Source organism: Colletotrichum spaethianum (assembly GCF_022836535.1).
Source record: "Colletotrichum spaethianum MAFF 239500 DNA, contig04, whole genome shotgun sequence".
Lineage (NCBI taxonomy): Eukaryota > Fungi > Ascomycota > Sordariomycetes > Glomerellales > Glomerellaceae > Colletotrichum > Colletotrichum spaethianum.
The window spans coordinates 219,673-232,898 of record NW_026054774.1 but is presented as its reverse complement, the minus strand read 5'-3'; the positions used below and the strand labels follow the sequence as shown (position 1 = coordinate 232,898).

The 13,226-nt window shown below is 56.4% G+C and overlaps 2 protein-coding genes across 2 annotated transcripts; both read right to left on the bottom strand.

Moving 5' to 3' along the window:
• Positions 1–847: 847 nt before the first annotated feature.
• ColSpa_02080 (exocyst complex component sec10) lies at positions 848–3,454 on the bottom strand (the record flags this gene model as incomplete). Its single annotated transcript, XM_049268292.1, has 2 exons — positions 848–3,207; positions 3,259–3,454. 2 exons carry the CDS (start codon positions 3,452–3,454, stop codon positions 848–850), a joined length of 2,556 nt encoding a protein of 851 aa, XP_049124249.1.
• Positions 3,455–5,616: 2,162 nt separating this feature from the next.
• On the bottom strand, positions 5,617–7,941 carry ColSpa_02079 (uncharacterized protein; the record flags this gene model as incomplete). Its single annotated transcript, XM_049268291.1, has 1 exon — positions 5,617–7,941. The coding sequence occupies one exon, from the start codon at positions 7,939–7,941 to the stop codon at positions 5,617–5,619; it is 2,325 nt and encodes a 774-aa protein (XP_049124248.1).
• Positions 7,942–13,226: the final 5,285 nt, after the last annotated feature.

Here is a 13,226-nt window from a genome sequence, read left to right as displayed (position 1 = left end):
GACCCCGGCGCCCTTCTACTCCGTTGGCCTCGACGCCTACGCCAAATCCTCCAGCCCCCTCCGCCGCTTCGGCGACCTCGTTGTGCACTGGCAGATCCACGCCGCCCTCGCGCGCGAGCGCGAGACCGGCCGTTCTCTCGCGGGCCAAGACTGCTCCGAGGCGTCCGACTTCCTCCCCTGGACGTACCGCACCCTGGCGCCCGCGCTGCCCGTGCTGCAGGCCCTGCAGCGCCAGATCAAGCAGGTCGACAACCGCGACGGGCCGACCCAGTGGATCGCCCAGGCGCTCCTCCGCGCGTGGCGCTTCGGCGAGGCGCCGCTGCCGGACAAGTTTACGTTTGTCGTCGACGGGCTGTACCCGTTTGGGCTGCGGGGCCGGCTCGAGAACTTCTACGGCCTCTCCGCGTCGGTGGACCTGTCGAGGTTGGGCAGCGTTGCGAGGCTCGCCGAAGTGCAGGTCGACGACCGCTTCGAGGTCGAGATTGCCAACATTAACGTCGTGACGACGCAGGTCTCCGTCCAGCCTCTGCGGAAGCTGGAGATCGCGAGGGCGGACGACCTTGGCCACACGGATGCGGCCTCGCGGAGTGCCGCCACGCCTGCTTGACGAGGGAACGATGTAGGAACGTAAAAACCAGAGGGTTCTCCTCGTGTAAAACAATGTACAACATAGACCTCTTCACTGTGTAAAATAGGAACAGCCTGGACCGTTGCAGGACAGCTTTAATTGAACACCTCACGATCGAACTCATCAGAAAACATTTGCGCGTAAACTTTGGTATCATATTCCATCATTAAATAAGACAATGTCAAAACACCGTGCTCCTTTCCGTACCCGCATAACAACTCAGAGCCCCGCCAGCACGCTCTGGATGCCAACACTACTGGCGTCATCACGCCGCTGCACAAAGGCCTTGAAATCGGCCTTGGTCAGCTTCTTGCCCTGGCCGGAGGGTCCCGCGGCGAGCGTGCGAGACTTCTCCCTCAGCGCCTCGGGACCCACGATGAAGAGAGAGCCGATATCGGTGAGGAGCTCGACCGAGGTCTCGACATCGGGTGCGAGCGACCACTCCTTGAGAGTGGACGAGTATTTGGACAGATCCTGTGCGACCATGAGTCCTCCCGTGGCGTTCACCTGGAACTTTTTGAAATGATCAAAGAGCAAGGCCAGGATGGCCAGGGCGACCTCGGAGCTCCAGACTTCCAGGTTCTGGCCGTCGACGGCCTGTGCAGCGTGCTTGGAGACGCGCGAGAGGAACTGGCTGATTTGCAGGCACGTGGCCGTCTGTAAAGAGTCGAGGTCTGCGTCGCGCGGACGGAAATCAAACTTCTTCTGGCTTGCCAGGGAACGCGTGACCCAGTTAGTAACAACATCGATGGAGCTGCGCATGACGGCGTTGGTCTTGCGCTCGATGCTGTCAATGGCGGACTTTGTCTGCGACGACATGCTGCGGCGGACCGTGGTGTTGGACTCGGCGAGCTTGATCAGCACAGTGGTGATGAAGCGCTCCATGATGCTGGTAATGGTTACCGCCGGGCGTATCGCGGGGAGATAGGTCAAGTCCGGCTCCGACTTGATATTCTCCTGGGATGAGGCATTGTCGAGAGCGGCATCTAGAGCCGTCTCGACATAGACGCGCCCCATCGTTGTAAGCAAGAGGTTGAGGAGGACGTTGACGTCCTTGGGCGTGTCGACAGGGGAGCCAAGTTCAAGGGTTCTACGGACGGACTCCGCGAGCCACTTCATCATTCTCTTGGCATTGGCAAGGCTGAGAATTCCGTCCTCTTCTGACACCTCCACGTCATCCTTGTTTTCGTTGTTGTCTTGGATTCCTGCGACTCGAAGCATCATGGCCTTCTGGGTGGCCGTCAATTCGGATGAATCGAGGCGCTCGAGGTAGGCGTCCTTCGCCGAGGATATCAGCTGTGAACTCTGTTGAGCAAGAGAAGCCATGAAGCCAGTTGGCGCCTTCTTCCTCTTGGAGTGATATGTCGTGAACTTGAACAGCAAGGAGTTGTATGTCTCCTCGAGACTCTTCTTCTCTCGGTCAATGTACGAGTTGCCGACAAGATAGGGAACAAACAGTTCCTCCATCTGCTGATCCAGGGTCTGGGAAATTTGTGGGGAAACTGGCTCTGGGTGCTCAGTCAGGCCGTGTGATTTCAGGTCTTCAATCAAAGTACTGATGTATGTCCTCGAAGAGTGCAGTGATCTCAGAAACGCTAGAGACGAGACCTCATTAGCCTTGTCGAGTACCATCTCGAGCCGTTGCTGGATGGACTGCTGAAACACTCTTTGGATGAATTTGATCAAGACGGTTTCGTAAAAGGGGAACGCCCGTTTGATGATGAATGATTCCTCCTGCATGACGAGTTTGACTTCGTCAATGAGAGATTGCAGGCTGGCTTCAACGCCAGGCGGGTCAGAGTCGGGGTCTGCGATCTGTTCCCAAGTGTCTCCGTCCATTGTCACTTCGTCTGAGATCAACTGATCTCTGTCGATGAAGAATTGATGTTGATTGACAAAAGTGGCAATGACACTGGCGCCCCCGTTGAAGTCGTAAAGCACTTTTGAGCATTCCATCATGTCGTCGAAGTTCTGACGTCGGTAGCTGCTGTTGAACTGCTTCAACAACTCTTGTTCCAGAGATTCCGAGAATTTTTCGAGAACTTCCCTTGTGTTGTGCACGCGACTGTTCCCGGTGACCCCGTTCGTGACTCCGTTTCCTCGAAATCCATTCATCCCGTTCTTCTGGCCCCAAGATGACGGATCGAGCCGCTGACTGATGCGCATAAGCTGGCGAGAGATGACTGCGCATCGGACTTTGTTCTCTGCTCCTCCCTGTCTCTGGATCTCCTCCAGCGACGTGAGTTGGCCTGTTTCGCTAACCTCAATCCAGCACTGGATGAGGAAGTTGGCGTCTTGAGCCCGTCTCCGCTTCCTATCCAGCTCTTCGAGTTTCTCACCAATCTGCACAGCAATATTTCCGCCCACCTCTTGCCTCGAGTTCTTGTCGGCGCCATTGGTCGTGGGTTGGTTTAGCGATAGATCGAGTGCCTCAAAGGACGCCATGGACTGGTCGAGCTTCCGGCCAAGGGTGTCGAGGGTTTGGTCATGCTGGGCTTCGGCCCTTCGCACGTTGGATTGGAGCTCCGATTCCCTCTCCTGGAGTTCCTCGGACAACGATCCAAGTTGCGACAGCGCATCTGGGGGAACAAGTCAGCGACGGAACGAAGCGGTAGATGGAGGCGTCATACTCTCAAATGTGCGAATGAGGGGCTTGGGGTCGAAGGCAGGCTGCGCTGGACCTGAGCGACGGTTCGCTGGCACAGCATTCTCAGCTAGAGTATCGACGAATTCGCGGACAACAAAGTCCTGGTTCGAGAAGTCGTCAAGGGTGAAGCTGGGCCCTTGAGGGAACAGGGACTTGGCCCCAGACCCAGCCCGCTCCATGGTTGCGATCGGGTAGAGACGTGTTTATGATTTGTGTTGATTTGATCGTCAGCAATCGGCTACATGGTTTTGAGGGGTTCGCTTGGTGTTGTTGAGTTACTGCCGGTAGCTTGGGTGGGTGCTCCTAGAGCTTGTCGTCGAGACTGTGTTTCGGGAGCACGGGTATCTGCGTGGCCGGTTGAGTGACGAGCTGCTTGTCCCTTGTGTATGCTCGAGATTAGCGTGCTGTTCTCCACAAGTCACTGCCCCGCCACCGTTGGCCCGTGTGTACTTCATCTCCCGCCCATCACGTGATGTGTATCGATTGCTGTTGTTGTCGGGACTCCTTCTCTCTATTAACAGCAAACCTAGCATTCATCCAGATTGTTTCCACATTCTTTCCCATGCCAAACAGAGCTGTGTTACCTTATTTAAATATAGCATCAAAATAGAGTTACATGGGTAGCCTCTCCTGGTAATGGCAACAAGCGTTTCTCAGCCATCAAACCATTCGGACTCGAGGCCTCTCCCATGCAACATTCGGAAGGGCGAACCAGGCGTTGAACCACCCAGTACTGGCTCCCAACACTGATACCCAGCATTGTCGTGCATAAATCGAAAAAGACCAGGAGGCAATCTCTGGTTTGGTTTCTTCTCGATTGTCAAATCAAGCTGTGCTGATATGGGTCATCTTAGAGAGTGGCAGCGTTCTCCGGCCACCAAGTTACTTTGTTTACTGATGTATCGACTCAAGTCGTTCTTGGATCCTACTTAGGGTACAAGACTCACGCACGAAGCGTGTGTCGTCCTGTTCTCAGCATAGGAGGAGGCATGCAGACTATCAGCTTCTCTCTCTTGAACAAATCTAAGCTAGGGCAGTCAGCTCCTAGCTCCATCGCCCTGAGATCCTTGTCCACATGCCATGACTTCGCAGACGACGCCCTATCAAGTCTCCAGGGGCAAGCGATAAACCGAGAGAACTCAGTGGACGATGGGCAGTGTCCCCAGGTTCCCACATACCGACCCGTCCAGCCATGCCCATGGCTCTTAGGCATCCAAGGACGAACCAACCCGTAAGCCCGGCGAGAAACCAAGGGTTTCTCAGGAACAAGTCTCGACGAGGCAAGGCGAATCACGAAGTGCTACTAAGACAAGCAGTGTTTGTAACTTGGCAAGCCATCGATTGTAACAGCCTACAAAAGTCGCTAGAAATAATACAACAGATCCTCCCCGCCTCCTTTTTCGTCTTTCATCAAAAGACATCCGCCGCATCGATGCCTCTCCTCGACCTCGCCTTCCATTGCTTCATATTCTCCCTCACAGCCCGTCGACTACACCGTCCTCTTATGGAAGGGGGCGCGCGCAAGGACGAAGAGCCGAGAGTGAAAGACAAACACCACGAGAAAAAGAGTTGCCCTGGTGCAACCCCCGCTAACACCCTTAAGATGCTTCCCCTTAATCCCTCCATGATATGATAAAAAAAATTGGTAATTACATATTCAACGCCAAACAGCGTGGAATACACTGAGTGGCACGTGTGATTGTGTGTCTGGTTGTTTGATGTTCTCTGCGATATTGGTATCACGGAAATGACTGACTGCGAAGGGAACGACCTGTCCCGGGTCTCGCTCTAAAATAGAGGAATGTACAGAAGAGATTGATGCTGGTAGAAGCGAATAGGAAAAGAAAAACAATCAAATAGAACAGAAAACGGTTGAGGTAAAGGGAAACTATGTTCGCGAGCAGATGAAGGGAATTACGCCGCCCGAGGAGGGGAGGGCTTGCCATGCTTGCTGCGGTCATGAGTCGGGAGGGTGGAAATAGTGTGCGCGGTGGAGCACAAGATGAGCCGTGGATCATCGGTGGACGAGGTATGGCGGCGAGGGTTGCTTGCGTGAGAGTATGCGTTGCTTCTTGAGGAAGCCGTGGTTTGTGAATGTAAGGTATGTGGTGAGTGCTGGGACTTTTGAGTGCTCTAAGCCGTGTGTATGCTGGAATGCAGAGATCCCCTCCGTCGAAAACGATGCTCCGGAAAAGACCTGGGTATAAAAAAGGACGGATCATGATTCTGGGTGTCGTGAAGCGCCATGGGCGAGAGCGGAGCTCGCAGGGTATTGCGCAGTGGCCATTAGTGTCTCATCACGGCCATGGCTTCAAGGCATGTTTGTTTTCGTTGTCTAAACCTAGCGTTGGTTTTGCTTGTTGATCTCACCGAGGTTGAGCCAGCTCATGTCTGACGACGTGGAAGCCATTGCGAGAGGGGGCTGCTGGCTGACGCCAATCGGCATGTCGGTTTGGGTTTGCCTGTACGGCATGCTAGGCGCCAGCGAAGTAGGATAGAGGCTTTCGGCGTACACACTGCTCGGCGCACGATCAGCACCCCAGGGCCTCGAGGGACCAGTAGGGTCCCACGTGTCGCGAACACTCTCAGGAATGCCACTCGAGTATCCAGAGGAAGCGTCCGAGGTAGGTCTTCGGGGGGATTCGATCTTGGCAGACACACCGTCCCGGAAAGGAATCTGGTTCGAGTAGTTTGACACAGTTGGACTGCCCGAGACGACGCGGCTGAGTTCTGGCCGGCCATCGTGCTGAATGGGCGGGACAGTGGACAAGTCCTGGGTGATGAGGTGGAGGGGAGGGACGGTGGCAGAGTCCTGCGTTATCCGGTTCTTTTGGTTCGAGTTCGAGTAGTGAGAGCTTCGGTCCGAGTCGACCGTTGTCCGCTTCGAGTTACCGAATCCAAGGATGTTGAGCGCGCTGCCTCCGGACCAGTATCGGTTCCAGCCTGAGCTTCTGCGCGTCTCACCGGCACGGCCGACGGGAGCTCCTCGGGGAGTCGGGCGGGGCTCGACAACATCAGCAGCGAACGAGACGCCCTTCTCATCGCGAGATGGCGGTGAGAGGGCCGACTGCTCGTTCATCTGGGGCATAGGCTTGCCAATGGTGCTCTTGAAGAAGCTGTTTGAAGTATCGCGGTTGCTACCGCTGTGCGCGACACCAGCAGACTTTGGCGCGTTGTTGCCGTTGACTTTGCCCATCAGAATAGCCATGGAAGAGAAGGAGCCCGCCGAGTCTTGCTGCTGGTGGCCACGAAAGTGGCCATCAGGGCCAGGGCCAAAATCGTCGTTGCCGTACCCAAGTCCGGCCTTCTCGTCAGGGAAGCCTCTCGGGCTCATGCCCCTAGCGTTTTGGCCACCCTCGACGTTCTGTTGGTTGTTCTTGCCGCGACGACGTCGGATGCAGAACAGGATCAGGCCGAGGAGAAGCATAATGCCGGTGATGGTGCCAAGAACAATGCCAAGGATGGCGTTGGCACCAACTGCAGCCGGGGCGCCGGCTGCGGCGGTCTCGGAGCTAGCTGACGATGAGGCGGAGGCGGAGGCGCTGATAGACGCAGGCAGAGTAGAAAATGAGGTCGCCGACGAGCTCGAGCTGCTGACAGTCGAGGTCGCGGTAGTGCTGCTGGCCGAGCTCGTTGATTCGCTGGTGATGAGAACCTCCTGCGCGTTCAGCTTCTGGGAGGCATCCTCCCAGCTGTTCTCGCGCGCGTTGAACATGCAGAGAGGATCGTTAACAGATCCCGATCCACCTGAAAAGACGACGAGCCCATCGGAATCCTGAGCAACGGCGTAGTTGAGGCGCGTGCCAGTGGGTGCCAATGTGCTGTTGTAAGCGGGCCAGTCACTGAGGGTCAGAGCCCGCTTCTCGAACTTGCCAGCCGTGTCTCTCTTCGACTTCTTCGAAACCGCGGCGGAGTTGACAACAGGGGCGCCCGAGGCGTCGACGAGAACCATTCGCTTGACCTCGTTCGGTGTCGTTGAAAGGTCGAAGGTGTACAAGCTCTTGCTACCATCGTCTCCGTTTATAATGGCGGCCTTCATCGCTGTCGTGTCCTTTGTCAAAGGTTCCGCGAGCGTCGCGCCCGAGTCGGTCCAAACAGTGTCGGGACTGAAGATCATGATCTTGTTGTTGGTGGTGCTACCTCCGACCAGGACCGCCTGAGTATCGGACCACTGCAACAGCATGGGGTTCACGACAGGCGGTGCGGTTGATGAGAAGGCTCGGGTGTTGTAAGGCGCGGACGCTCCGACTACAAAGGTTTGCGTCGAGGGCCCTGAGTACCCATCCTGGCTGCCGCCGTACATGACAATCTGGTCAGTGCCAGGGAGGTACGTGGCTCCATGAAGCAATCGGTTCTGGGTGACAGGGTCCTGCGGTGAGATGGATTCCCATTTACCGGTCGCGTAGGTGAACTTTTGCAGGCCGCGATAGTTGTCTGACGTCCCCTTACCTCCAACAATGTACAAGCCAGCCTGGCTGGCATCTTTGGGGGTTGAGCCCACGCAAACAGCTCCTGTTACTGATTCGCCCTGCGACAACGTCTTCCATTTGGCGCCTTCTTCGAGTGCCAGTGACTGAAAAGCACCAGCAGCGTACGTGTAGAGAGTGTTGTTGTGGATGACTGAACATATGTTCTCCAGAGCGACCTTAGGCTCGGGGAGCTTCATCGTGTCCGTCTAATGGGTAGATGATGTGGTGGTGTCGTGGTAGATGCGGACGAGAGATGACGGATAAATGAATGGCTTGCAGTCTACAACATGACATAAAAAGTCCTCGTCGAATAAAGTTGTCGAATCAAAATCAATTCCTCCAAATGAGGGCTTGGTCCCAATTCGACGATTTCTCGAAAGAGAAGAGATATCTCCTGATGGATGCTCTGCAGTGACGATCCAAGGATCCAAGGGCCGAAAACGCAAGCGGATGCCTTCGAGGCTTCGAATCGGGGGTTGAAACGGTCGGGTGTCGAAGCGAATTCGGTCGGTCGGTCCCAAGCTGGCAGGACGTGAAGCCGAAGATGGGAAGTTCGAGAGGCGGCCCAAAATGCGGGAAGAAACAGAGCCGTCGAGCTTGTTGTGGAGGGTAAATGTTGTTGCCCTTGTCTCGGAGTTTGATCTGCAGAACAAAGTTTCTAGTGGTTCTCGCAGACAACTGGTCCTAGGTGGACAGGAGGCAGGAGAAAAGGCCCGGATGGGTGGGCAGGAAGGAAACAAAAGGGATTCTGCTGGTTCTCCTGTGTCCTGAAGGCCTTGGTGTCGCAGGTTTTAGGGGTAGCCAAGCGGAGACCTCGCAGTCGTTGGTCAAGTTCGTATGTGTGTGAGGTGTCGTGTATATGTCGTATCGCCCCGGGGCTATTACTATTGCTCGTGTCGGTCGGTCGTTTTTCCCCGGTGGAGGAGGGAGAAGAGAGGCGAGCACAAGCGTAGTATGCTGCCGCGTTGAGGAATCGAAAAGGGCTTGCAACGAACGACTCTTTCTTTGTTTTTGTCTCGCGAGGATTCAACGTTCCAGACGATGAGTAGCAATTCCACCTCGAAGGAGCGAAAAATGCACACAGGGCACCAGGAGTAGAGAAGAAGAGGAAAACGGAGACCAAGGGAGAGGCCAGCAGAGAGGAAGAGAGGCGAAAGGGAAAAGAGTGGCACCCTCGTCCGACAGCGTGCGAGTAGTGGTGGTGGTGCTGCTACTGCTGCTGCGGCCCTCTCTCTCTCTCTGTGTATATCCCAGCAGCGCAGCAGCGTCAGGAGTAGCAGCGGCAGCAGGAGTCGACCAGGTACGCCCGACTTGCAGGCGAGGAAACACGAGGTAGGGATTCGGGAATCGTAACTGGGGGTCGCCAGGAACGCCCTGGTCCTGCGTCTGGGGGGCTTGGGCATACGATGGACGAATCAGACGGCCCAAGAGCCGTCAGATGGAGACAGAACAGGGGGTGTACCCTGAGCCAGCGCCAAAGTAGAGGATGGGCCAAGAGTACTTGGGCGGGTGGTGAGACAATGCGGTGCCGCCCAAGTACAGGCCGTGGATGCAACTACGCTCGAGGCTGGACCCTAGCGCAGCTTTTTGGATCAGCACGAGATTGGAAAAGGGGCTGCCGGGGTGTCTGGCCTATCAGCAACTCCAATTTCGCTGTTCCTGGACCAGGGTGGATGGCGGTCTCTTGACGCCAGTCGAGTTGTCACGGAAGAGACACCAGTCGACCGTAGCCAAACGGTTGAACGGCCAGCCGTCGAGCAGTCAACCACTCAAACCAGCATAGGGCCAGTCAAGCAAGACAATGACAACGGGCGGCCCAAGCGTGCCTACCTAGCGTGCTGGTTTCTCTTGGCTCGCGAGTGCGTATGGCATGAGCTAATACTTGTGTCGGGAGCGCAGCATCGTAAAAGCAAGCAGGAACGCGCGCCGGTGAAGCAAAGCAACGATAACGTCGGCCGTTATAATTGTCTTTCCCTCCGCCTGGTGCTTAACTCGGCCTCCTTCTCGGCCTCGTGCCGACGCACCGTGCTCGACGCTCCTCGTGGGCTCACGTTCCGGGTTCAGCAGACTTCGGGCTTGCACCATCCAAGAACGGGGGCGGAAGGACGAGTGTAGTGACGGATACATCACACCAGACGACGGCTGACTGACAGCACCAGCAGGTACTATTACGCTGCTGCCAGCCACAGGTAGCGCGAGTCTTGTCCGTCCGTTGCTTGGACGGTCGGCTTGGCGCATTCAGGTCGAGATCCCATATGCCCGTTTGCTTGCTTGCATCCCGGGTTGTCTGAACGGTGCGCCAGCCGCTCGAGGTATCCCTATGATGCAGATGAATCCGTCCACGATCTTCCTTTCCGGCAAAGAGGTCGTCGACGGACGACAATAGTGCTCGATCCGAAGGCCCCGATAGCCCAGCAACGCGTGGACTCCTGCTCCCGGCTCTGGATCTGAACATAATATCGGGATGCCTGCAGCGGGATGGCGATATGGGTCCGAACAAACGGGACCTGCAACGAGGCGAGCAACAGACAAGAAGAAAACCGAAGCCTGTGCGAGCGAGACCCGTCTGCGCGTTAGACAAACAAGACAGACTGGCGTCATACTGCACCACCCTCATCAAACTGGATGATTTCCCCAGTGGGCGAATGGGCCGGGAAAGCTGGGGAGAGGCGGCGGGAGAACACCGGCGGCGCAAATTGCGAGCAATCAAAAATTCATGCATGTCCTTCTCCGCCAGCTCCTTGAGGCCGTTACTCAGATTCGGGACTAGCGTGGGCCGCCCACCATCCGGGTCCCGCGCAAGACGGAGAACGCTTGCGTGCTTCTGCTGAAATTGGACGAGAAATCGCAGTGCAGTGCCAAGGAGGGCAATGGTGGGAACGAACGGACACGAATGCCAAGAACCCAAAGGAGAGTGGAAGTCGAGCTGTCCAAGGGCAAGAGGCAGCGAGTGTCTGGAGGTGAAAATCCAAGACGTGCCATTCCCATTCCCACTGCTACCAATGGCCGGGGGCGATGCCCGTCAAGGAAAGGCCCGGCTGGCTGGCTTTTCCGTTGCTGGACTGGACAAACGTGGGCGTTTCTCCCCTGTGTCTGGTACTCCCTGCGTGGAGCGAAAATAGTGTGAGAGACCGAGAGTGGTCGAGATGGGAGAGATGGGAGAGATGGGGTTGGAAGAGGATGGCAGCGTTGATCACCGGGATACGTACCTCCCTACCCTTCGAGCCCCCAATGGTATTTTGACTGAAACACGCTAGCATGGTGAGCCCCTGCGTCATCCGACAGCGCCCCCTGAACCACCATCGCGAGCATCTGCAGAGGCCCGCCGCGGGCAGAGTCGTCCGTTTTTAGGGTGTGGAGCAAGCCGTTTGCAACGCCGCTCAGCACCTGCGCGACACCTGTTCGGCATTTCAGCTGCCTACTGCCACATCCAAGTAAGGCTCGACTCCCGCGCCAAATGCTCTGCCTGCCCAGGCGGCCATCCCCCAATGTATAACTCTTGAGAAACATCGGCAATGGATGGCCCTTGTGCATGTCCGCATATCCCGTTGCCAATGATTCTGTCCGCCTACATCGGCCGGTGTACACTATAGGCGGGCACACGCGGCTGGAGGCAGATGAATGATGGTTGCATGGAGTTGGGAAAGCTCAGGATGGGCTACGGACACATGGCCGCATTCGCCCAATTCCTCGTCATTCTCCCTTCACTTCACTTCCGGCCCGGGTCATAATCCCTCCCCCTCCCATGCCAGACTCAGTCCGGCACGGCATCATCGGGATAAAGCCTCGACCACGTTGGGCTCTGGTGGGGGAGACGCACTAGGTGTCCGTACGCAGGACTTGTCAAAGTGCTCCTCCACTTCACATCCAGAGGTTGATTTGCAGAGTCGGGGCTGGATCGCGACCAAAGCAGCGCACAACTCGATGCAATGACATCCGACGGCCTTCGAGTGGGGGGACCGCATCCAACCTGACACCGACACTGACGGAGGCGGCCCATACCTTTCTGTCGAGAGGTGACCGCTGACAACCCCCTATGCTTTCCCCCTCTTGCCCCCCGTATCATACCTGGCCACGATCCTCACGCATTCCACTGTACGCGACGCAAGCAGCGTCTGCCCGCTGTGGAACGAGGGAGGGGCAGCTTGCAGGGCTTCGCCGCAGCCGATTCCTTCAAAGAATTCCGCTGGAACGCCTCCTGTCGACCAAGGGCCGCGTATGCTTAAGAGCGACTGAGCATCCGAGCCGGTCAGCCTGAACAATGGGTCAGGGGCAGGCCATCAATCTGAATATCTCGAACCGCAATGTCCATCAACGCCCCAAAACTTTCATAAACCTCGAACGTTGCCGGCCCCGGCCTGGCTACGCAAAATAGCATTCCGACGGTTTCAAGGACATTGCCTGACTCGAAGAAGTGGGAGTTGCCCCGGATCGTCCGTTCTATCCCTCTCCAGCCCGGGAATTGTCACCCAGTGCCAGACTTGCCAGTGTCAACGTTCAAGGTCCAGTCCTGATTCCGATACAACATTGGAGCGCCGAACTGCCAGAGCAGCCGGGCACTTCCTTTCCGACAGAGATGAACCGGTCTTGGTCATCGATCCGATGAACGACAGCCTCCCATTCTTCATGCTCACTACCCTAAGTCAACACCCCGCACCGTCGGTTCTCGGACTGCCGCGCCCAGACTTGGAAGCCAACAATCATCTCAAGTCCTCGCTTCTTTTAGAGCCGGTCCCGTCCAAACCTTGCCGCGCCATGTCATCTCACGAGGACCTTGATTTCGGTTCTTGGCTTGACGGTGACCCGAATGCGGCATGCAAGACATAGCTCATATGCATTCGTGCGTCACCGACAGCCAACGCTGGAATCGCGCCCCAAAAAAGCCATGTGGGAAGTCCCACCTCCATAGACCACCCTCTTCGCACCGTCCCAAGCACCGTAGCCTTCCAAAGCATGTATGTGTGTGATGCGCCGTCGTCCAAGTTGGAGGGATCTCAGAGTTTCCCAGGCGGCTGCACAGCCATCCCATCACGAATCGTATGCGCACTGAGATAATCATTCCCCCCATTTTTGAAGTACAAAGTCCGTCCAATCACGAGCGAGCGCCCCCAAAGCCAAGGTGGGATGTCCTTTCACACCACAGACAAACCGTGTAATGGTGTGTGTGGAAAGGGACCACCCGACAAGCACGCATGACATCAAATCGGAGACTCTCCCTCTCACTCCACGCTGCAGCTGCTGACTACGCAAAATGGATTATGGCAGCAAGGCGGCTCTGAAGAACTCGCACTAAGATTCAGATCTTCCTCCCCCCCTCCCGACAATATGCCCAATGTGCCAATCAATCCGCTCTGCTTCGCCACACTGGAAATGTATGGGAACCAAGATTACGATTCGCGCTCTCTGCCAGAACGAAAGCAAGAGAGACATGTGATCTTCGTGCCGCCCGAGCCCCCCACCCACCGGGAGCATTCTCAATCCC